A 26345-nucleotide genomic window follows, 5' to 3' on the forward strand; every position below is an offset into this window, starting at 1 on the left:
TTACACGGTTCTAGCAAGAATCCAGCGCTAATTTAGAGAGAGCAGTAGAAAAAAACACATTCAAATATGCACTAGATAGGCAATGCATTAGATATGAAAAACACGAGAACGTATATACCTTCTATCAAATACTTGCTGATGAAGCTGAAATAGTTGCTGACCACATAAAGAAAACATGACATGTAAGGAACTTTTAGAGAGAGAAACACAATACCTCCCTAGTCCTGCATATCCTCTCCCGCTAGAATGAAGCTACTGCACTCCCAGAACAACAGGCTCCCTGTGTCCCCTTCTTGTAGTACAACCAAAATTTTATTTAGTAAGCAAGTATGGAAACTGGTTTACCAAACAATCATCTCTGGACTATTGAAAATTCTAACTCTATTCCAACTCCCTATTTAAAACTCCGTAAAAGCCCAGCAGTCTGTGGATACCCAGTGAAAACCACAGCTATTTTTTTTTTTTCCTATTTCAAATAATGTCAAGTCAAATCTCATGTCATTTAGGTCTACCTAGTCCTTTATCAAAACTACCCTGACCTGTAAGTTCCCCCAAACAGTTTACCTGCAATAATAATACTAAGGACTCAGATACTGTCATTTTCCTTAGTTGCCTGAGACAAAATGGTCCTAATTTTATACTTCCTTCCAAAGAAAACCTTATTATAAAACTTTTTATCATACTCCTGAAATCCAATGTTCACCACGTATGAGATGCAAAGGGAAAGTAACCTACACAGGCTAGTAGAACAAGTCAAACTGCTTTAAATAATTATTTTAAGGTTTGGATGCTCTATCTCTCTGGAAAGTTTTCAAATGGAAACTTAACCCCCATTCTCGGTCCTAGTTACATTTAAAGTTAGGGTGCATTCTTTATCCAAAACACACTGTTATATTGGTTCTTCCAAAACTGAATTCTTTCTTAGGGACTTAGGAACAAATAGATCAATCTGGCAACAAGAAAGCCTAGGCCATCTTTCATGACTATTTTTGAGAGAGTCTATGCATGGAAGATTGTTACAGTGGATACCATAAAAATGAGTTTTAAATGGTCCTCAGGAGAAAATGTGAAGAGCTGGGAGAACTATTCCTTAACTCAGCAAATGTTTTGCCCCTTTCAAAGCTTGCTACATTTAAGAAGGGTAGCCCTCTGAACGTAAAAAAAGAGACAGATTACCATAAACAATGGGCTGTGTCTCTGTAGCTTGTTCTTCCTCTTTTCTCAGTGACTCTGAAGCATCTAATTTATCCACCTAGAGAAAAACAAGTCATGTTAGAACCTCAAAAGCATTACAAACTTAGTTTTATGGCAGAGAGTGGAAAAGCCTTAGTATATTAAATTATGTCAAAATAAAACAGACTGGCAAGAACATTCTCAGGCCCCTCAAATTCAATGGCAGTATTCATACTTCAGTCAAGGTGTTTCTCAGCACTGTCATTATAAACCCTCAGGAAGGAGGGATTTATAAATGCCATAACAGCTCACGCCAGGCTAAGACTGGACATGCTAGGATGCAGCCTGAGCAAGGGAGAAAGTGAAAAGGAACCACTTTTCAAAAGTATACACACACTATCCGAGGTAATAAGGAATTCATGAACCATCAAGACTTCCTTCCCCAGGACACTAGGTTTACAAAAATGTGAAATGAGTCTAATGGCTAGATATTTGAGTAGAAAAAGCTGTTTTGCCAACTATGCCTAGCTCCTGCTGAGGCTCACATTTTACAGACTAAGACTTAAGTCTCAAGCAGCTCCATAGTCAATATTACTGTATAACATCATTTTCCTTAGTTGCCTGAGACAAAATGCAAATACTAATAGTATATGGTCCTAAGAAGTAACTGGGATTGCTTGAGTTGGCCCTAGATTTGAGAGGAAAGCTTTTACTTTTAATGAAGCCAAAGAAATAAGTGGCTGTTATATGCTAGCTAATCAAAGTTGGAAACATCAGCTAATATCGGTCCAGGTGTATGAGTGGAAGACAGGAGTGATAGCCCAGATCCTTTTAAGAGTTATGGGGGAGAAGGAGCAAACCACTTCATCAGTCCTTGAATTTCCTTCTAGAAAATGAGGCTGAAAGAAGCTGGCAGTTCCCCATGGGCTAGCTATTATGGGCTAACCCAATTTCATCCTGTAAGTCCCTGACACACCAGAGAAAAGTATCAGGACCCTGGTGTTAAAGAATCTTCTCTACCATACACTTTCACTGACTTTATACTTTATTTGTATTTTAAACTATATTTAAAAGTTAGCATCTGAGCCAGGTTTTCTCTACAACTAATTTTCAAATTTCCGTATTCTATGTGCTGTTTTGAAGGCCAAGTGTGCTAAGAATGTGAATGTAGAAGGGAGCATATATGTTCCTTCAAAAGACAATGGGGGAGGGGCAGAATGTGAGCAGACATGTCAGTCCATGAAAAATGGTTTAAAAACTAGATCTTTTTAAAATACTAAAGCAGTACCTGGGTTCTACTGGAAACTTAAAATAGTGCCTTTGAATGTACACACAGGCAGGGGTTAGGACAGTATTTCAAAATTACATGTCCTTTTGGGGGGTGAGAGACAACAAGCATGTGCATATGGAAGTCAGAGGACAATTTGTAGAAGTCAGTTTCCCCATGCTGCTGTATGGATCCAGAGGGGAGAATCAAGTGTCAAGCTTAGCAGCAAGCACCTGTCCCAGCTGAGCAGCTCCAGACAATGTTTTATGCTTAATTCTAATTACTCAATGTTAAAGGCAATCTAGGTCTACTCCAGTCTTGTCAAAGAACTTTTGAGAAGTAAGCCTCAGTAGTCTGTCTACCCTAGCAAAATGGGTTTGCTTTGTTTGGTTTTGGGGTGGGGGTGGAGATGGGGAGACAATAGTCTCATTATGTATCCCTGGGTATTGGTTTGCTTTTACATACTATTTTCTTATTTCATAGCCTACATGGTATCTTACAAATTATCCTAATATCAAATTAAAGACTACCATAGAATGTAAAGATCATTTGAAATACCCGCTATTTGGCATCCAAGTTTACAACAAAAGTTATCCATCTGTGGAATTTAAAGCACAGCTCTGCCATCAAGGCCACATGGGCTGACCTAGCTAATATGTGAGAATGGCCTACAGAGGGGTTATACAGGGAACACATGGATGTCAATGTCTAAGTAACTCCTTAGAGAGAGAAAAAATGAAACAAAAAACAAACAAACAAAAACAAACAAAAAAAAACTCCCCAAAAGCCACAGCACTATATAATACAACCCCAGACTTTGAAGGAAAAAAAAAATCTTAAGTATACAGACACATACAAAAGTTAATGTCTGATTAAATGTTGAACATAGGTCTGATACAGAAACACATGGGAGACTAGAAGAGCCAGCATTATCTAACTGCCCAGTCACTGACATAGGCAGGGAGGAAGAAAAGCACAAATCCCAGAGGAGAAACACCAACATAAGCAACATGTTGATGTTTTTATATAATGGGATAGCCTCTGGCACAGGAACATCCAATTTTTGTCTAAACCCAATTTAGATTGTACAAAGAAGAAAAATGGGAGGAGATTTTATGAACACAAGCTTTTGTTAAGAGCTGTAACAAAAGTTTCTGATCCTTGGGTTTAAAAAGAAAAATTTAACATAAGCATGTCTCTAAAATCAGTTCCACTTGTAATACTGAAAATCCACTATAATGCAAAAGGCTTTTCCACAAAGACTGCAATATGCTGCAGAGTAAAAGTTAACATGCAGTCAGTTATTTTGGTGTATGTGTGCATGAAAAAAAGGCAATAGTACTGAAGCAAGAAGTGAGATCTGAGGATGACTGGTGCCATACAGGCTCTCAAGAAACACACACAGCCCACAGCAATGCTCTATGTTTCAGAGTAGTATGATGTAATTGCAATGACTTGTACATGCTTGATTTAAAACAACGCATAACACTGCAGTTCAATTCCCCATTTTTCACACACACGCTTTCTAGCTGCCTTGCTTACTAGCTGCTGAAGGGTCTCACACACAATGCATTTACTCAGGTTTGCCCTAAGTTCCAGTGGTGACTCCAGTCTGAACAACATAATCCCAAGGCATTGGCCCCACCCAAATTCATTTAAAATTTAACACTCCTTTACTTCCCCACCGCTTTCTAGCTGTGATTTTACACCAGGAATAAGTTTTAAAGTTCATTTCAGTTATACTGGGAAAAAGATAAGCCAATGAAGAAAGCAGCAACCAAATGGTGCCTAAATTTGGCATTCTTGGATGATGAGCCAACAAATCAACTTGACAGCAAATTTCGGTAATTTTGAAGGCATGCTGATTACAGACAGGTGTTACTATCGCCTTATTGTACACACAGATAATCCATGTTGCTTAGCAACAGTTGCAGCAAGCTTGGCTCGCTCATGATTGAAAATATTTTGGCTCTTCTTAAAAATGGACTAGCACCATGAGAACTGGACACCTGGAGAAACATGAGGAAAGTCTCTTCGGAAGCAGCTAGTATCTCTTGTATCTACTTTCAGCAAAAAAAATTAGTAAGAATCAAGAGATCAGAAACTGGATCACAGTCCTTCAATACCACAAAAAACCCAGAAAACAAACAAACAAAAAACAGCCCCACAGAACTCCAAAGGCCTCTTAGGGCATGTGCATACAGATATAAATTCAACAACTGTCAGGCAAGCTCACACAATAAAAAAAGAAGATGTTTTAATTTATTTCAAATATTAAGAAAGTCCTAGTATGGTCCAGATACCCTGACAGGGAAAAGAAATTTCCTGATAGTTTGGAATTGATATTGAAACTCACCATGCTCAGTTTTAATAATATATTAAAAGAGACTGTGAACCAACTACTGATTAGCCTCCTGCCCTTCCTAAAGCCTATTAGCCGATTAGTAGCAAACATCTACTAATGTCCTACAGCTCTATTATAGTTATGTTTCAGGGACTTGCAGAGGCTTAGTGAAAATTTATTGGGGGAAAAGCAGCAGCAGCAGTGTAGAAAAGGAAGGAAAAAAGTCATGCAAATCCTTAGACTTAGTCCTCCAGACTTAAAGATGCAAAAGAATCAACTTTCACCTTTTCCTTTATTGCATCAACCTGCAAAGGAATTCAGAAGGTGCAGCTTAGAAAAAAAATCAAATTCCATATTGAGCATAAAAAGGTAGAATCAGCAACAGAGGTTCAGGGGAGAAACATGTAACCACTAAAAAAGGGAGGAGCGAGTGGAAGTCAAGGGCATACGGAAGCAAAACTTAGAATCCTATATAACTCCAAAGCTTACTGCACAAGAACTTATGCTAAGTCAGTGTGAAAGGAAGCAGCTTAATGGCTAGTAAAATGGACAGCATTTAGGTTAACAGCAGCCAGGTCTCAAAAGGTGGCATTATGCGTAAGAAAAGAAGCTTCTCTCTCTCACCTGTGGCTAAGCTGTGGCAACTGCTCTAATCACACTGAACTTACATATAAAGTATCACTCCTTTAAAAACAGTAAGAGCAACACGAGGTGTCTAGGTATGTGATCTTCTAAGGAAAACATCTCTATGGGGGCGGGGTGTTAGTAGTGTTCCCCCCTTACTCAGGCATGCTGAAGAGATCAGAAGAAAGACTTCACTTCAAGCTTTATTTACTCTGGCAAAATGGATCTTTTAAAATCATTTAAATTTTCTATGCATAAAGCTAGTTAACTCCGGGCAAGCAAGAACTATTCTCACATCAAAAAGAGATGCAAGAATGAACTGCAAATTTTGTAAGGTGGCTGAATCCGTAGTTATTTAATGTGCATTTAAGAAACATGGTTAATTGCAAACTTCCTATAATATTTTTAAATTATGTATTTGATTATCAAAAATCTGTGGTGACTAGGGAGCTAATAATACAATGAATGACAAACAGGCAAAGACATGAAGTCAAGAACCAGACAAATCTGGAATACATGGAGATTGAAGTTGTAGCAATTAATTTTAAAATGCTATCTTAAAATATTTCAAATATTAAGAGAGTACTATTTACTATAAGAATACAGAGAGTAAACACTGACAAAGCTTGAGTTCCCTTCCTAATCATGTTGTCTGTCAGCTATTTAGAAAAAAAATCCATATAATAGGAAAATTTAATGGTCAACTAAGTAATTTATACTGGAGAAAAAAACTTGAAAAATAACATGCATGTAGATTGTTATATATCCTCAAGAGTCTTAGTTTTGAATACACTTCTGAGCATCATTACCTTGGTCAAGTATTCCTTCATGACCTGGATGAAATAGGGCATGGCAAAATCCATGATATTATGTCTCCATGCAGTTTCCAGGACGACATCTGGCCTTAAAAGATCATAACAGGTAAAGAGACAAGCTCCAAAGCATTCTCTTTTTTCTTCCTGCAAAAACCACTGTAGGAGCTCTTCAGCCAACTCTGTGTCTTTTGATTCAGAGGCATACTGCATTGCATCCTATTTGGAGGAAACAGTGAAGGAGAGAATTTAACCCACACATGCTGACTTGAACCATCACTGAAAGTTAAAAGTAGTAATAATAAATAATAATAATGATAATAAATCCACTGACTTAAAAACCACCTTCACAAAAGGGAGTTACACTGCCAATTTCCATTGTTGGGACAGCCCATCCTGCTTACCAACCTTGTAAAGGCTGTCTTTCTTGCACAGCTCTACACTCTGTTTCCAGCGATTGTTGCCTTTGAAGAGATAAGCAGCAATTCTTCTGAATTCAATGAGTTCGTGTTTTTCCAAACGCTGAGCAAGTGAGATGTTGTCAAAGTTGTCATAAGCATCTATTGATGTTCGCAGAGCCTTAAGAGACAAAGCCATTCAGAAGTCAACTAGGGGCTTTCAGTTTACCATGTATGTTCCACATTCATTCTGATGGAGGCACCATGAACTATAACCACACAGAAGATGCGAGCACCAAACTAACAAAAGTTGTAACCTGCATTCAGGTTATCAGTCTTCTTTGATCTACTTCTAAAGCAATAAATAAAATGCTTAAAGGGACTGTACAATTTTCTGAAGGTGCAATTTTCTTTGAGATATCCAGTACTGATACTAACTTAAATGACTATGAAATTGGGAGAATATGTAATGTAGACATGCACTTATGCTGTTAGCAAACTAAGAGTTTGCTAACTAATCATATTGTTCAGCCTTACAGACTAAACTTTGAGCCTAAAGGAAAATCCTGTTGAGCCAGGTTTCCTGACACAGAACTCTACCTCAAGCAGTCAGGTATGATGCCTGTGAGGCAAGCCTGGGCTACTAGGTAAGTACCAGCCAGGCCAAGAAGCAAAGGAAAAAATGCAACTAGATTAACCTAGAAAGTTTCTATTTATGTTATCTTTTATAACAGCAAATTTATATGACAAATAGTCATGAAAATTAATATATAGTTAAGTCCACTTAACTACAGTTAAGTATGGGCTAACTGATGCACATCTCTTGGATGTACAATCAGGATGTAAGAGGGGAAGGAACCACATATTAAATTGTTTTATCAAAACATATATAAAATATATCTAACTCAAAGAGTGGAACTTGTCATAAACCTGAACACTTACCTATCCCGAAAACCTTGCTGAATTTAGGGCCTAGGCATCCACAGGCCCGCTATGTAAAAATTAAGGCTAACAGGAGCTCTTACCACAGAACATGTAAGTGTTGAGGCTAATCAGAGTCTGGTGTTAAGTATTTACAGGATCCAAAGGTTTTACCTGGTAGTCTTCCTCTGTGATGAAGAGGTTGTTCAGGGATTCATTCACAGATTTGTTGTTGTGGTTCTGAACTGAGCGTAAATATGGTTTCACCAGTGGTAGCTGTTTTACCTTTAAAATAAAGTTTGTTAGAAAGGTATCCATGGTTGAGAACTGTTATCCAAGTATGTCGAAATCTTCACTATAAAGCTCAGTTTAAAGCAGTTACCTTGCTGAAATAATTGACTGCACGAGTGTGATCCAACCGTGGAGACAGCACCATGAGCAAGTCATTTAACAACAAAGGCTTGAATTCTAAGTAGAACTGGATTGCTCTGTAGTACAGTTCCACATTAGCCACCTGAAAATAGAAGCGCCCGCATCACACATCAGTTTCTATGCATGAGCCTTCTCCTTCCGCAGCGCACACTTGTGAGTGTGTGTACCTTGGTGATGATGTCTTTGAACTGCCCCTCCTTCCATGCGTCAGTGGGGTGATTCATCATGGTGATGATGGCATTATCATACTCTTCATACTTGTCATAGAGGAACACCAGCTCTGCCCAAAGATGAGCTTGCTCTGCAGCTCTCAGCACCTGTGCCACAAAGACCACTTGCTTTAGATATAAATCTGTCTCCTGCTATCAGTATAACAAGGAAAATGGTATTTTAAATTATCAGAGCTAACTTGGAGTAGTGAAGACTGGTCAGTTACCTTAGGAATATTCACTCTCGACCAGAACAACTCCAGGTGTTCCCTCATTTTCTGTGGCTTGAATTTAGAATACAAAATAGCTAGCTCTGTGAACATTCCCATGTGAGCTCGCTCTAGTCCCAAGGCTGCCTCCAACATGGTGATGAGTTCTTCAAAATATCCACGATCCTACATAAAGGAAAAATGCAATTAGAGGAGAGAATATGTATACAAAGGTTTCAATCATATAAAGGCCTAGTGTTATTACCTGATAGTAGTTAATAAGCTCCTCTAATTCATCTGCATGCACCACAATATGGAGTCCACACATCTGAGCAAGGCGAAACTCTTTCCCATCTACACAGGCAAAGCAGACCTAGAATAAACATTTTACACTATGAGAACCCAATTGTAAATATATGCAATTATTTCAACTCAACAGTACAAAAAGAAAAACAGTACAACAGAAAAAAAAATTCAAACAAAATGCAAAAATGTTAATTCATCATTCAAACTTGGGTTTAATTACCTCTTTCCATGTTCGAGTACTATTAGCTTTTCTAGCACCATCAACTGCTGCCTGATACTCGCCAAGGTGAACAAGGGTAGATGCCAAGCGTCCAAAGTTAGAAACATTATTGTACAACAACTTAGCAGCATCATACATTTTTTCATCATAACAACGGTCACCAACCTAAGAGGGAAAAGCAATCCATGATCAGTAAGATACAGGTCTCAGCTCAAACCTTCCAAATTCTTATCTTACTACTAAGGAAAAGATGGGTAATATAGTTGAATATGCTATAATTCAGCACCCAGAAGTTGAAGCAGGAGTACCAAGTTTAAGGACGCCTTCTTTATGCCACTGAGAAATTCTATCTCAAAAATTACAAATAAAATGAATGAACATACACACACTCTATCTCCTAAGAACAGTTTAACTTTATAGCCCTAAAATGTTGATTCTGCCAGGGTGGTAAAGTTGCTCAATCATTAAATTTTCATGTATTAAAATGTGGAACTATGGGGAGAACTCAGTTGGAAAGTGCTTGCCTTGCAAACAATAGGATGTGAGTTAATAACCATGAACCACATAAAAAGTCAGGTGTGGTGTGTGCTTGGAATCCCAGCACCAAGCTAGTGGTAGGTCAGTCCTTTGTGCCTGCTGGCCAGCTAGCTTAAACTATTTAGTGAGACCCATGCCAATAAGAGACCCTGTCTTTTTTCCTAAGTAGATAGTTCCTGAGGAATAAAAATGAAGAGCCTGTCCTCTGGCCTTCACACGCACTTTTATGCAAACAGCCCACTAAACACACACATACCCACACACACACATACAAACATACACACACACACACACATACACACACATACACACACACACAAACACACACACACAAACACACACACATACAAACACACACATACACACACGATGGGGGGGCAAATTAAACAGAAAACTCACTTGCTGAATATGAGCATTATTGGGCCCATTGATAAATTCTTCTAATTCAGCAAGGCGGTTTGTTTTAGCCAGTGCAAATATCAATTCTGTCTCCACATAGGACTCTCGAGCCTTCTTGCGTGCCATCTGCAAATACTTCACCAATTCTTCCCAGTTTCCTAAATAAAGAAAAAAAATAAGCCCATAAAATAGCACCCTTGTTTTATATTTCCAACCAAATATGTTAGATGTTAGATGTTTCCCCTGCCCATTTTTTTTTTGATGTCATGCTGATGTCATGCTGTCCATGAGTTTAAGGCCTCCTGCCTCACCACACCAGCTTAACTCCTTTTTCAAAGAGATGTTACTTAGAATGACAAATATGAAAGTGGATATACCTAAAAGTATATAAATTCCACTACACATCTGCATTATTATTGCCCTGAAACTGCTTGATACTTCTCCCCACTTTAAAGTTATATTCCAGAGCTCTATCAGGATTTTATCAGCCCTCAAAACAAAATGAACTTTCTCCATGGACTTTCTAATTCAGTCATCTTTAGCTGCATCAATATGCTGGGCTAAAAGCTTTCACAAGTAACCAGGGAGTGGCTAACCTCTGTACAATTAAAAATGAGACTCCTGAACTCTTGGCAGTCTCAAAGACATGAAGACTGAAGTCTTACCACTAGTGTTGGCGGCCTGTACAACTTCCATGTAAGAAGAAGGATCATCTGCTTTGATGTAGGAATCAATGGCTTCCTTTACCATTCCTTTCTGCAACTGAGCTTTTGCAAGTTGACTCCAAACAGCAGGCTCATTGCAGCGTTCAGCAAACTCATATGCACGATCCAGGTTTCCAATGTGCTCAATCAACACCTGGGCAACATTTTTGAATTGGCGTTACAGTAAAATGGATCTCACCCAACATAATTACATTGAAACTGATAGCATTTTATGATTATTCTACTGTGATAGCAATCTGTGCATACCCTCATAAGACAATGCATTCTTTGCATCAAGAGAAGACATTATAGTCAGTAGCTCAATTTATGTAATTTCAAGATTTACCTGCACTGCTGAAGTATTGACATCAAACTTCCGGAAAATAGCAAATGCTTCTTCAAACAGCTCATTGCTGATGGCAATGTTGGCAATGTCTGGAGCATCATAATTATCCAGGCGGTTAATATACTCCATAACACGTGTTCGGTCAGCCTTAATTGCAGTGAGGATGAGGAGGTTTTGCAGATTCCTTAAGAAACCAAGACATTCCACCACAATGTTTATAAAAAGTCATCAATGGTGAGGAAACACCACTATGACACTAGAGGGTTATTTGTCTCAAGGGACAGGGTGAGAAGAGACTGTATTAGAATAACAATCCAGAAAGCTGCTTGTTCTCTTTGTTTTCTATTCCTTCCCCAAACTGACAGGCTACAAGGAAAGTCTGAGAAAGCTAATGCAGCCCTCTGCCAGCATACCTGTGTTCACTGAATACAGAGTTATCAAGGACAATTTTCTCCAGCAGTTCAATGAGTTCATTAGGAAGATCTGCTGTCATAAAAGCCTTGACAGTTACTGACACTTCTTCTGGGTCCTGAGTTTCAGACAAGGCTGTCTGTACAACCTACAACAGATATACATGGAATAGTTTTTTTTTTTTTAAAAAAAAATCAAGTTATTTTTAAAAATACATTGCCTGGTAAGAATAAGTTAGTTAACTTCTCATTAGAAAACCTCAAATAGAAGGAAAAATACCCTTCTACTCAAAGATCTTTGTACACAAATGTACATGAACGCACATTTATAATTATGATCTTACTGTTGGTGATTATGTTATTCTCTTTCCCCTGATAAAACACTATCCATAATAACTTGTCACTATTACTTTAATGGATTCTTATTTTCAAATCTCTAGACACAGATTAGAAAATGAACAACCCTTATTTTGTCTACTTTCATATGCTCAGATGCCATATGATTGCAGGAAGTTTTGTGTCTACTTGAGGATGGGCCTTGGAATCGCTTTCTAGAGAGTGAGTGAATAACTCAAGAACTAGGAATCTAGTCTTCAGAATGCTGTGTCCTTTTGTCTCTCAGAATCATTTTAACAACAAGCATCAATCAGTACTTTAACTTCAAGATTTCAATTTCATAAAGGTATAAAAATCTTAAGTTTCGTGCTGTGTTATTTAGATAGAATTCTTATTACTGGTTACCATGTGTGCTATTCCTGTGTTTGTGTGCATGAATGTGTACAGGTGCATGTATCAAAGGGTGACACCAGCTGTCTTGCCTAGTCACTTCCCATTTTACTTTTAAGACAAGGCTCTCCTTAAAGCTGGAGCTCATCCATTTGCATGGACGAGCTAACCAGCAAGCCCTAGAGATCTTCCTGCCTCTCTACCCAGCCCTGGAGTTATACACAGGGACTTCTATGTGATGCTAAGGACCAGAACTTAATAATCTCCATGATACTTACTTGTACTTTTAAAAAAGAATTGGAGATAGAATCTTGCTACATTCATAGGACAAGGTGAACTCAAACTCATATTCTTCCTCTCTCAAATTCCTAAGTACTAGGGACTTCAGGCATAAGCTGTCATACCCAAAAATTACTTGGATTTTTTGTTTTTGTATTATCAATCCTCGTATGATGTACTTTTTTATTTTTATTTTTTTTAAAGATTTATTTACTTATTTTATGTATATGAGTACACTGTAGTTGGACAGAGGGTTGTGAGCCACCATGTGGTTGCTGGGACTTGAACTCAGGATCTTTGGAAGAACAGTCAGTGCTCTTAACTGCTGAGCCATCTCGCCAGCCCTGATGTACTTTTTTAAATGTTTTGATTTTAGTCATGTGTCAGCTAACAATTTTTAATCAATCCTAATTTATTCCCTTTCTTTAATGGTGATGAACTTAAGATAATTTTATGTTTTTAGATTTCACTTTCCTTATAATGTTTTACACACACACACACACACACACACACAATTTTACATTTATATAGTACAATTTTAATGTTTTTTTCACTTTTTGTGCCTTCTGTTATAGTTAAATATGGCCCATTTAAATATATTTGGATATATAATGAGAGGAAAATATTCCAAGTCAGAATGAAGGGAAACATTTTTGTGATTTTTTTACCTGGTCAATCAATGGTCTTCTGTATGGATTGCTTTCCAGTAGCACACTACCCCACAATTCTGGATCCTTCCGACGGACCAGGTAGCGAGAAAGACTTTTGAAGAGGGAATTCTCATTGCAAACCTAATTAAAATAGAAAGGGTTAATTTCAACGTAAATAGTAAAAACTACAGATGAGTCTGAAAGTTATTTGTAATCATATCAACTTTTTTTTTTTTTTTTAAGAATCTATTATGGTGTGGTGTGGTGTGTGATGACACACGCCTTTAATCCCAACATTTAGGAGGCAGAGGCAGGCAGATTTCTGAGTTCGAGGCCAGCCTGGTCTACAGAGTGAGTTCCAGGACAGCCAGGGGTACACAGAGAAACCCTGTCTCAAAAAAAAACACAAAACAAAACAAAACAAAACAAAAAAAGGGTGAGGGTTGCATGGAAAAACGAGCAACTCTAAGCTGGGAAAGCTGCACAATGAGCCTTGAAGTGCCTCAACAACCAGGCAACAATCTGCATGCCAACAGGAATTACAGTAATGGATTGTAATTCAAAGAGTAAAACACGAATCTATGAATCCAAGAATACTGACTAATAAATATGACAGAATTTGTTTTCAGCGCCGTGACTGTAATCAGGGCCTCGCTCATGCTAGCCCAGTATTCTATCCTTGAACTCTAACCTATAACTGATAAACAGGAGAAAAGGCTGAAGTAGTCATTAGTCTATTAAGAATGTGTTATGTTACAAAAGCTAAGCAGGGACAAGGAGAAAGGACATGTGCATGAGTGTGCTCAACTGTTTATCAAAGGACTTCTGAATGGAAAGTGGACAACTCAGTGGAGACTGGCAACATAAAGAAAGAAAATGAGCTTCTGAATCCAACAGCATGGGGAAAACATCATTTAAGCAGTTCTCCGAGTAGAAATGTATGATCTAAAAATCTAATTACAGAGAACCATTATTGAAACACTTGAGTTTAGCTGCAAAGTAAAGTGATTGAGGGAAACTGAGGACTGTTTTCTTGTGGCCAGACGTGGAGCTTGCTGATACAGTGTTCTATCAGCACATGCATTCTCAGCACTGAAGGAGAGGAGGAAATGGAGACCATACATTTATATCAAATGTACAGGGGTCAGGAAAATGCCTTAGTAGGTTAAGGTCACTTGCCACCAAAACTGATGACCAGGGTTCAGTTCATGAGACCCATATCCATGGTGGAGATAATGGATTCCCACAAGTTGTCCTCTGACTTCTACATACTTGTGCACAAGTAATAAATATTTTAATTAAAAAAATTACAGATCAGGGAAATCCACTGGGGTTGGGTATGGTTTGGCAGGTGTGAGGTTCTATGGGAAGGGGGTGTCTGGAGATTTACTGAAAAGAGGGTCTCCTTTCTCAGTGAAGAGAGCCTGGAAAATGAGTAAGAGTGGTGATTTTGCAACACTGAACTCACTGAAAACCACTTAGATGTTCACTTTACAGTGCAAAATCTGGTTATGCACTTATTTCACCAAAAAACAAAACACAAATAAAAAATGAGTTTTAGCAAAGGTATCGATCATGTAAGAACAAAATAAACAAACAAACAAAAACAAATTTCCAAGAACTGATTTAGAATAAAGAGGCTAGAGAGTGAATACAATTGTGGTCCTAAACTAGAGAAAACCCTGACAACAACAAGCTTTTTAAAGTATCTTGTTAATATCCGATTGTTGCTAGTACCTATATAAAGATACTTCTTCATTCTTAGAAAGTAGAACCCAAATGGATGCAAATCCATGAGGTATGTAACATAGTTAAAATGCTTATGGTAAGGTATGTGTGACAGTGTACAAGAACACAAACAAAGCTAATACATGCCAGGTCAGGAGAGAGTGTATATAGACTTAGGTTTACTATTTCCAAATAAAGTTTTAAAAAAGCACACATCTGCCTAAAACTGTTCTGCATTAAATAAAAAATCATTATAGAATCTCAAAATTTGCTGACTGGAAATACAACTAGTTAAAGATATACAGATGCCTCTACACACTTAGCAAGCAGTACTTACATTGATGAGTTCCAGGTCACACTGGCCACGTTCATAAGCGACACAAGCCAGATGTGGGTCTCTCTTCTCACAGTACTTCCCAACAACACGACTGTCATAATAAGGGTTTTCACGAAGAAATCTCTCTGGGTTGTTGTTACTGTCAATGTATATTTTGGCTAATGCATTGTGAGTAGCAGGCTCCTCACAGCCCTCATGAATTCTAGCCTCAAGCCAAGGAAGAAGCAGCTTCAGTCTAGTAAAAACATCAGAACCAGACACTCTGTGTTAAAAACAGCACAGTCTCCTCAGAACTATACAAATATAGTCACATTTCAGGGAAAAAAAAAAGAAACAAAAATCTTTCAACTCTAACAGTGAGTGTGTTACCCTTCTGTCAGCTGCCTCCATGATTAACCCAAGTCCTGAGTAGCCACACTCAGTCAGCTGTATTTCAACTCTTCCACACTACTAGGAGCTACAAACTTATGTGTTATAATGGAGAGAAAACAGTGCTACACCTGTTTCTTTTTTCAACTTCAGCAACAAGCTCATCAGTAGAGAATTGACCTCTCACAACAAGAATCAAATTTTTAATGACATCTTCAGAGCAGTCAACATCCAGCAATCCTCCAATAACCACAGGAAGTCGACTTGGATTTACCTATGTTTGAAAAAGAGAAAGTAAAAAGAATACCATTATATTAATAAGCAAAACTGAGTGAAAAACATAAGGACCATTTCTTTTGAAAGTTCTGTTTTTAAAAATTAGTAATAAACTATAAATCTAAAATTATGGTCAGATGACAGAAAAGTCTAGTTAGACAGACCTAGCAGTCTCATAAGCAGGGAGCATCGCCCTGTGGTCTCCCATGTTGCTATGGTTACTCAGTTCTACCTAAGGATCGCTCCAAACGCAAAATAACAAAAATAACAACAGCAAAAATGACTATGGAAGATCACTAAGCACTAAGGCATCAAGAGAATATCCTGAAGTTGATTAAAAGTCTCCAATACCTAATTTAAGCCATGTGCTTTCAGCTTGGTTCCCAGACTTTTCAATCCTTTAGACTACAGTATCTCTCACACTTCATATTCTGGCATGGATATAAAATTGTAATCCAAGAAAAGACTGAGCTGAGGAAAATCATGGAAAGCTACTCTAGCAGACCACTCTTACCAGGCACAATGAGAAGAATTCCAAATACTGAGTGATAATATTTAAATTATCTAAGTACCAAAGTGCTTACCTTCTGGACATAGATCTCTATATACTTCTGAAGGTTATTTCTGTATAAATACAGCACCAGGTCATGGACAAAGTCAAACCGATCACAGACGATGATAAGTGGCAACTGATCTGTTAGTTTTGCCTCCTAAAAAGGGGGAAAAAATAAAAAAGAAATTTTAATTTCCTCATTGTATGAATTAAAACATGAGAATCCTTTCTGTGCTGATGGGAGAGGCTTACATAAATGTAGCTCTTCTGTTAAAAGAAACAAATGACCCCAAGGCTGTGTGTCCACCTCCCATTTCAATACATTTTACTAAGTACAGCATAGATTCACACACAAAACATCAAGCCCTTCCCATCACAGCCTTAATAAAGAAATTAACAAATTACAACTGTGAGCCACCAGCAGCAGTATGCAGGTTTATAAAAATCACTTCATACGGACTTTCACTAATAAAAGACATTCCAACTCAATTTGGCAGTTGATTTAGTAACATTCTCACATTGGTGGCACAAATGCTCACATTTGTTTCAAACTATTGATTTATTTTCTAGTCCTCCCCCAAACCAAGCTCTAAAAATACCAAACACCCAGCCTCTAAAAATCTATTATAATTAAATCTACAGAGAACACTGTGATAATGGCCATGAAGTAAACACACCAAAGAATTTAAAGAAAAGACATCTTTAAATTGCCCATTGCTTTACCATTACAGAGACGAAGCTACAGTCCTACTTATAGACTGACAGAGATGTTATAGACACGCAGGTAAGGGTAAGACCTGTGTGGGCAATTACCTGATACATGTCCTGTTATATTCCACAGACATAAGGAACAGCACAAAAAACAACAGTTTCCATCAGGAATTCATTTATACACAGCGACACATTCCTCAATAAATGATTCCTCTAAGAGTTGACCAAAGAAATACATACTAAGCAGGATAGGACTTTCCCCAATGGTAGCCACTCCTTTTAAAGGTTAGAACTGAATGCCCTGGGGGTTGGGAGTCTGGTCTCCTCCCCGACCCCCCAAGTACTGGGGACTAGACTAGAAAAGTAATCCACCACTGAGTAACATCAGCCAATAAAAAAAAAAAATTAAGATGAGGCTCTAGCCACCCAATTATAAATCACATGAAGATTAATCCATGAAAAGTTCAGAAAATATCAAGAAAAGTTTGTGAGCTATGATAAATTTAAAAAAATGAAAATTGCTAAAAATGTGAAATGAAAGTCTAACTGTAGGCTGTTCACATTAAAGAAAGTCAAAGCATGTGAGGACTTATTTCACAAATGGAAAACACTGTACTAATGGCTGCTACAATTGTTTCTAGAAAGAATGGATGCTTCTCCAAATGTAAAGTTTCCAGGTCAATTGATCCTCCTAAATAAACATTAAAAAAACCTCAGTGGATCACATTAGTCTTCTGTGCACATAAAACACAAGTTTCATCAACTAGAGGAAAACATGCAAGCAGATTACTTAGCTAGTTCATTTCTGACTAGAACTATGGTGTTTTCCTGTTTATCTAAACTTACACAACAGTCCATGCATAAAACTAATGCTATACATTTCTAAATATTTTATCTTTAATTATGTGTATGGTGATGTGCACATGAATACAAGAGCCCACAAGGGCCAGAAACATTGGATGCACCCGGAATTGCAGGTACTTTATGAACAAGCCAACACACAGGGCCTGGGAAATGAATTTAAGTCCTCTGGAAGAGCAGCAAGAGCTGGTAACTGGTGAGCCATCTCTCCAGCCCCGTGCTATCTATACATTTTAAACCATTTACCAAGCTATTAACCATTATTGCTAGCAACCGTTTTAAGACAAAAATTGGAATTGGGTAAATACATGTACAAGTCTTCTACAACACAAATTTAACAACTATTGTAAGCAATCTTGTGTATCATGGAAACTGCCTCAGAGTTGGAAAGGGCCAGGCTTCCTTCACAGCAGAGAGTATTACCGTAGAAGCAAAGTGGGGAAATCGAGGAGGAACTGTGTCCAGATATCCTACGATTTGTTTGCTATGTATGTGGAGGGCAGACGACTTTAGGTATCATTCCTCAGGAACACTGTTCACCTGACTTACAACAGTCTTTTCACTGGCTTGGAGCACACCAAGGGATCCACCTGGGCCAGGGCTACAAGCCTGAGGTACCATATATACCATTCTCTCCTGGGTTCTGGAATCTAACCCAGGCTTGCAAGGCAAGCACTTTACTGACCGAGCTAGTTCACTAACCCTAGTAGTTTCTATTTTAGGTAGAGTAACTTGAGAAAAACCTCTCATGACATTTGGTCAGAAACCTGAAGGTCAAGGAGCAAGCCATGAAGGTCTTAAGAGAGAAAAACAAAAACAAAAACAAAACCAGTCTAGGGCAAACACAAAGCTTCCACCAGTCAAATGCTAGCAACAGCGAGTCATCCAGGGAGACTGAGGCAATTGCAAGAGACAAAGCATGGCATAAAGAAAAAGGGAGCAAGGTGGAGACAGTGGGTCTGAAATACCTTCACAGTAAAAAGAGTTACAAAGACACTCTTGGTGTTAAATAATGCTAACAACATCATTTGGAATTCTTTGTAGGTACTTTAACCTTTCTGTAGGTTCTAAGAGAAACTTAGGCAGGCTATCTCATCCTTCACAGGGTAGTTGGTTTGTTTTTGTTTGTTTATTTGTTTTTCTCCAGACATCATCTCAGCATGTTGCTCATGCTAGCTTTGTACTCATAATCTTCCTGCCTTCGGTTTCTAAGAGCTAGGACTACAGGTAAGAAAGTACCCCTAACTCTAGTCCACATAAGCTATTGTTTTTGCATTGTCTCAAATTGTACTATATTATACTGTTCTATTTATTCATTAAAATCAATTTTTTGAGATAGGCCATATATACAGCAGATTGGCCTCAAACTCCAGGTCCCTCTGACTCAGTCTGTCTGTCTGTGGTGTGGAATTCTTTGTTTAACTTAAATATTAAAGAATTAAAGAATTGCTTCTTTAATCTTGAGAATTCATACTCAAGTTGTAATAGTTAAGTTTACTTCTGCTTTAACATAAAAGATAACTCAAGGGCTGGCAAGATGGCTCAGTAGGTAAGAACACTGACTGTTCTTCCAAAGGTCCTGAGTTCAAATCCCAGCAACCACATGGTGGCTCACAACCACCCATAATGAGATCTGACGCCTTCTTCTCGTGTGTCTGAGGACAGCTACAGTATACTTACATATAACAATAAATAAATCTTAAAAAAAAAAAAGATAAACATTGTCTCGTAAGGCTAAACAAATTTAAAGAAAAGAGTTCAATTACAAAAGAAAAATTCAACTAAGAAGCCATGTTTTAAGTAGTATTAAAAAATAAAAACAAGGCTCAGCGGGTAAGAGCACTTCCGAAGGTCATGCTCTTCCAAAGGTCCTGAGTTCAAATCCCAGCAACCACATGGTGCCTCACACCACCAGTAATGATATCTGACGCCCTCTTCTGGTATGTCTGAAGATAGCTACAGTGTACTTATTTATAATAATAAATAAATCTTTGGGCCGGAGCGGGCGGGGTCTACCGGAGTGAGAGGGGTTGACCAGAGTGAGCAGAGGTCCTAAAGTCAATTCCCAACAACCAGATGAAGGCTCACAACTAACTGTACAGCTACAGTGTATACTCATATACATAAGAATAAATAAATCTTAAAAAAAAAAAATCAAAAAGCCTCATAAACCTTGCCAATACACCAGAAGAAGCGAGCTTTGTCCTGTTAGATGGTGTGGGTGCATCAGCGGCACAACCAACAATTCCTTGCATTTGGCAAGTTTCTTGGAAACCCTACAAAGTTTGACATTATCATGCTGGCTAGGCTGCCCAGAAAACATAGGTGGCTAAGATGGACTAATAGTTATATGCAAAGGGGAAAGTTTATCTTTCATTTGACAACATAAGACAATTTCATCATTTTAACTATTTTGGTACATAAAAACCCCTCTGGGTTAGGCTATGTAACACAGAGCCCAGATAAATTCAAAAGAATATCAGCTGATACAGCTATAAACTACATAGGTAGAGAGGCAGGACATACAAATTCCATGTAATACAATTCTCCTAGAAAACAAAAGTAAAATAATTTCATATGTGTGACAGTGGACACATCTCTGTGGGTTTTAGAATTTTTCTCATCTTTCATAGATAGCTGCAAATTTTTATTTTTCTCCATAAAATAACCGGTATGAAAATAGTGTCAACAGGCAAAGTTAAACAATCTAATAGCTTTTACTATTCTCAAGCTCAGCATTCTTTAAAACATTACTCTTCACTCCAACACAGACAGCCTTTACTCTCTCCAACCCAATTCATGTGTCACAAAGCCAATTTATCTTGATCCCACTTGGTTTATAAATTATGATTTACCAGTTCATTTCTGGATTCAGACAGATTTGATGCTAGAAGTAAACCTAGATGTTTTCTTAGCCTACAATAAAGGATCCTGAAAATGATGCTAAAGATAAACTGGAAAATAAAAGCATCTAAAACAGAGGCTGGAAGATGGCTCAGTAGGTAAAGACGTTTATATGGAGACTCACATTCTGGGTTCTAGACCCACTAACTACATGATGCAAAGACAGAACTGACGCCCAAGAGTTGACCTCTGACCTCCATGTACTGGGCACAGAAACACCATCACAAAACACAAAATGAAAACATAAATAAATGTTTAAAACAAACTGAAGAGTAAAATATAAGAAACCTAAGCCAAGAATGATACCTTCTGGAAGATGCAGGGTTATTATACACCCAAGGCCAGCCTACACACTGTAAAGTAAGACTATCTCAAAAAAATAGGAAAGGTGATTCAAAGACTAAGGGCAGTTGTGACAAATGTGAAGATGTGAGTTTGATCCCGGGGCCTTCCATGATGGAAGGTGAGAACTACTCCTATGCACATTCTTCTCCCCACACAAAAATTTTTACAGCAGTAAAAAACTAAAATCACCAATTGTATCTTAAAAAAAAAATTAAAGAATCAAAGCCTTCTAAGGACTAGAAGCCACCCAGCTCTTGTTGTACATATTAATAATGTACACATTACAGGTATGTGTCACCACCTGGCAAAAGAGCTGAATATTCTAAAATGTGATCAAGAACAACTTCAAACTATGTTTTTCTTAAACCAGCCATAGTGGCACACATCTTTAATCACCAGCACTCAGGAGGCAGGGACAGGCAGATCTCCAGGCTGGTCTACATACTGAGTTCTAGAACAGCCAGGGCTACAAAGTAAGACCCTGTCACAAAGGAAAAAAGAAAAAAGAAATGTGTCTTTTGAAAATTAAAAAAAAAAAAAAAAAGGAAGTTCTTTGAAAATGAAACTGTTTTTCCTTCTTTTTAAACAGATGGTCATTCTTAGGTACTACTTACTAATTTCCTTCCTTATTTCTTGAGAAACCACAGAGTATTAAGTTAAGAAAAAACAACCCAGCACAGAATTTGAGAATGCTAAGATTTTCAAATGTAATAAAAATATTTTCAAGCATGAATGAACCCTTGTAGAACTGCTGACCTTAAATCAATCCAGAAGCAAGTAGCTCAAAGCCACTTACCTTGAGAAAATTCTTGACTCGCTCGGGATCATAGCAGTTGCTTTCTCTGCAGATTCTTTCTACTTCTTTGATTTGTCCAGTCTTGCAAGCCGCCTGAATGTATTTAAAGTGCACATCTGGGTCCTGACTAAAGTTAACAATGGACCCCAGAAAATAAAAGAGACCTTAAAGAAACAAAAGTAACTGAAATTAAGGAACATAGGCATGTTTTCTTGTTTGTTTGTTTCTTTCTTTCTTTGCTTTGAGACAAGGTCTCACTGTGTAACCCTGGTCTCTTTATGGAGTCCTGGCTGTCCTGATTTTGCTGTGTTAGCCAGACTGGCCACAAACTCTGATCATCCTGTCTCTGACTCTAAAGTGCTAAGATTAAAAACATGTGCCATCAAGCCTGGCTATACTTTTGAGAATGACAGAACTAAAATTAAGCAATTAGAAGTCATGTTTACAGTAAGTGTTCCTAATAAGTTGGCTGCTTTAAAAGTTCAGTAAGAATGTAAATTAATCCAGAAACCACTTGAATTAAACAGATATAAATTTCAACCCCTACAGAACAGAAAAGTCTGTTTAAAGTATCTTTCTATGTTTAGTTTTTGAGAGGATTTGTTATCTAGTTCAGGCTGTCCTTGAATCTGCCATCCACCCGCCTCATTTTTCTGAGTTCTAAAATACAGAAAAGTGGCCACTATGCCTGGCTCTAAAGTTTTCAAAATTTTACACCACATTTCATGAGACTTTAAATGAAGTATCACATACTAGATGTCTTTCCACAAAAGACAGAAATGTAAAAGCAGTTTCAAAAACTTTAGTGTGGAGCTGTCCATAAGAACTTTCTGCAGTGATGACCTATATTATTCGCGTCAGCAACTAACCTCCTATGGCTCACCTCAAGAGCAGCTAGATTAACTCTAGAAACTTTCAATTATATTTTATTTATTTAATTGACTTTTAACTGTCTACATGAGGCCAGTAGCAACATTCTGTTAGCAAACAAAATCAAAAGAAACTGCCAGACTTGCATATCCTATCCCTTCTATCCAGAGCACCACACTACAAAGATAGATAGAAGGTTAAGGACAGACCATGATTGAGCTGGTGATCCTAAGAGCCACCTAACAAGTGATTAACCCAACACAGTCTGTGGAACTGATGCTGCTGTGACGTAGTACATGCTAAGTGGATGCACACACAGGGCAGCAGCCACATAGTTAAGCAGTCACCCAGCTAGAAGCATTTCCAGGATCAAGGCAGAGAAGCAATGCTGGGCTAATGGGGCACAAAATGCCCTTATGAGAAATGTTCACTATTATAATAGTCAGAGCTGTGCTTGCAATATTACTGTAATTAGTCATCAGTATTTTCATTTTATGCAACTAACATAAGACAATACATTTCTTATCCTAAATATCTGCTTTTAGTTCATAAAATATCCAAGCAGGTGTTCTACTACACTGTATCTCTCTAGGATCCCATGCACAGAGGACATGGCCCATAAAAATGTTTTTCAAAAAGACAATTTCCAACAGCTTGACTGGTTATGTCTCTTGTACCAATTCTAACATTCCTAATTACCTTCAAAACTCTTGAATGATTCAAAGAGTTCAATCAGAGACTGAGTTGACAGCTGTTCATGATATTTAGAAGCCACTTGAACACAGATCTGTAGATTTTGACGAATATTAGCAGACAGCATGGCTCTGAGACATTCTAGGGAATCTTCAACTGATAAGGACCCAAAGTAATTCACTAACCACTAGAGGAAAAAAAATAAATTAATAATTTACTATCACTTAGTATAAACACACTGACTTATCACAACAGGTAAGAAAAAAATACCTCAGGGTTAAGAAGATGGGTATGAACAACTGCACGTTTTATATCATATAAATCGGTAAAGTGTTCTAATGCACGTTGCAGCAGGCCCGCCTTCTCACACAGCTGGGCGATATGAGCCCGGTCATAGTGGGTGAACATCTGATTCCCGAGAATGGCATCTGCAACCTAGAAAACCACAGACAGGATGAGGCTGTTTTCCTTCTCCTTTACGTCAGCATACACCAATACCCACAAAATACCTTGAGACTGAATACTGAATAAATAAAATAGAAGTATCAAGTACAAAGAATACTAGCTAAATTTCTTATGAAATAAGCATCTCAACTTCTGCATAATCGACCACAAGAACAGGATTGGAGGCAAGATTAAAAAGCATTAACAACTCTGCTGGCTACATTTTTTGTAGCCCTTGACACGGGCGAGGGTCATCTTGGAAGTGGGAACCTCAAATTTGAAAATGGCTCTAACAGACTACTTCTAGGCAAGTCCGTAGGGCCTTTTCTTGACTAATGATGGGGAGGGGGAAAGCCCATCAGGAAAAACACCGTCCTTAGACAGGGAGTCCTAGGTTACAAAAAACAGACTGAGCAACCCAATGAGCAGTGCTCCTCCATGGCCTTCGCCTCAATTCCTGCCTCCAGGTTCTTACCCCTGACTTCCCTAAGTGATGGAGTGAAGAGTTTTAAGGTGAAATAAACCCTTTCCTCCCCATGCTGCTTTTGGTCATGGTGTTTAATCACAGAAATAAAAATCCTAACTAAAACAACAACACATACTTGAGGTGCATGCATAAGGTTCATCTCAAGCAATCGCGTCTGCAAAGGACCTTCAGAGGGGCGATTATTCTTCAAAGCATCAAGTAAGAAGGCAGTGCATTGTTGGATTAGATTGTATTCCATAAAGACATCCACAATCTGTTAAAAGAGAAAAATCAGATAAAAGATAGTACTGAAGGGGGAAGAGCTGTAAGACCAAAAGGGTGATCAGTGTGGAGGAAATATGAACAAATAACAGTGTGCATGTGCATGTATGCAAGTCATGTTAAAATGCAAAGAACAATATGAGTTTTACCAGTTGTTTTTTGATATTTACTTATTTTATGAGTATGTCACATATACTTTGAGGGTTTTTTTGCATGTATTTCACATGCATGCCTAGTGTTCACATAGGCCAGAGAAGACAACATATGCAGTAGAACTAGAATGAAGGATGTCTGTGAGCCACCATGTGTGTGCTGGGAATCAAACCTGGATCCTCTGTGATAGCAGCAAGGGCTCTACACTGCTGAGCCATCCATCTAGACCCTGAAGACCAGATTTAAAAGATAGTACTTATACAACCTACCCTCATATTTAAATTGCCGGAGAAGCCGGGTTTATGGGCATGCCAGCTCACACCTATAAATGCCAGTATTCAGGAAGCAGCACTAGGAAGTTCTAAACCAGGATTAGAGAGCAAGCCTGGTCTACATATGAATTCCAGGATTAGAAAGCTATATAATGAGACTCTCTGTCAAAACAAACTAAAAGTTATTGAAAACTCAGTTCTCCGAGTTACAGTTTTAAAAAAGTTTTAAAAAACCGAAGGATACACAATATGAAAAATTGGCTTACACATTCTCTTTGTCCTTCTCCCTGACCAGGGAGGATACCACTGTGTTTTATTGTTGATATATATTACTCCTTGGCTTTTTGACCAAAATAAAGTATATAATTTTCACATATCCTTCTCTAAACTAACTGGTATTTATCTTATTTTAAAACAACAAATACACGGTGGTGGCACACACCTTTAATCCCAGCACTTGGGAGGCAGAGGCAGGTGGATTTCTGAGTTCGAAGCCAGCCTGGTCTACAGAGTGAGTTCCAGGACAGTGGGCTACACAAAGAAACCCTGCCTCGAAAAAACAAAAAAACAAAACAAACAAAAAACAAACAAAACAAAAAAAAGTACTATTTACTGTTATTATATACTAAAACCAAAACACAGTTTTTCTGTGACAAGAATTAAGTGACTAGATCAGTGGACTAGCATACAAGCACTTGTATGCAGGCCGACTACCTGAGCGGGATGCAAAAGTGTGCTCACAGGTTGTCCTCTGACCTCTGCACACATGCCATGGTGCACCTCTACCTGTAGTAATATTTAGAATTTAAAACCTATTTATAGATGATATCTTGATGCCTATTCTTATAAAATATGTTGTGGTAAGATATTCAGAGTTTATCCATGTAGGCACACACGAATTTAAATTCTGTCAGCTGAAAGTTTAATTTATTCTTCTGAAAAGTTTGTAAAACAAAGACTCCCCAAAACGTCCAACTCCATGAAGCAGAGTTTTAAGATGCCATTACCTGTGTGATATCAGCAAGAGGCTCTTCATCCTGAACTAACATTTGAGCAAACTGCTGTCCTTGATCTGGACTGATCCGCATGACATTTCTCAGGAGAAAGATCCAGTCTGGAGTATATCCAACCTACAAATAGACAAAGACTTCATTCAATCATGCCACAAAGTTTCATTTATAAAGCATTTAAAGTTTTTTCTATAATAAAATATTATTAGAGAATTACTAGTGACTATAAAACTCTACTTATACTTTTACACATTCAATAAGACCATTGCAATGACATACTTGCTATATTACTTCTTGTCAATTAGTGAC

General features: G+C 38.0%; 1 protein-coding gene across 2 annotated transcripts in view; it reads right to left on the minus strand.

Annotated features, from left to right (window-relative positions):
• The window catches only part of Cltc (clathrin heavy chain), a 63052-nt gene that overhangs the window by 1444 nt on the left and 35263 nt on the right, over positions 1–26345 (minus strand). The window contains exons 10-32 of one of the 2 annotated variants that reach the window (XM_031354824.1): positions 26034–26156; positions 24456–24593; positions 23680–23844; positions 23416–23596; positions 21847–22010; positions 16261–16386; positions 15532–15674; positions 15032–15266; positions 12985–13107; positions 11315–11460; positions 10902–11085; positions 10517–10709; positions 9852–10009; positions 8916–9080; positions 8655–8762; positions 8408–8575; positions 8139–8288; positions 7922–8053; positions 7714–7824; positions 6629–6799; positions 6218–6439; positions 5069–5089; positions 1177–1252 (exon numbers count right to left, since the gene is read on the minus strand). In XM_031354824.1, coding sequence (XP_031210684.1) covers positions 1177–1252; positions 5069–5089; positions 6218–6439; positions 6629–6799; positions 7714–7824; positions 7922–8053; positions 8139–8288; positions 8408–8575; positions 8655–8762; positions 8916–9080; positions 9852–10009; positions 10517–10709; positions 10902–11085; positions 11315–11460; positions 12985–13107; positions 15032–15266; positions 15532–15674; positions 16261–16386; positions 21847–22010; positions 23416–23596; positions 23680–23844; positions 24456–24593; positions 26034–26156 — 3403 coding nt within the window. The remainder of the gene's footprint in view (positions 1–1176; positions 1253–5068; positions 5090–6217; positions 6440–6628; positions 6800–7713; positions 7825–7921; positions 8054–8138; positions 8289–8407; positions 8576–8654; positions 8763–8915; positions 9081–9851; positions 10010–10516; positions 10710–10901; positions 11086–11314; positions 11461–12984; positions 13108–15031; positions 15267–15531; positions 15675–16260; positions 16387–21846; positions 22011–23415; positions 23597–23679; positions 23845–24455; positions 24594–26033; positions 26157–26345) is intronic. The other variant, XM_031354825.1, reaches the window with a different exon arrangement.

The sequence above is a fragment of the Mastomys coucha genome, unplaced genomic scaffold (assembly GCF_008632895.1).
Source record: "Mastomys coucha isolate ucsf_1 unplaced genomic scaffold, UCSF_Mcou_1 pScaffold5, whole genome shotgun sequence".
NCBI classification, from domain to species: domain Eukaryota; kingdom Metazoa; phylum Chordata; class Mammalia; order Rodentia; family Muridae; genus Mastomys; species Mastomys coucha.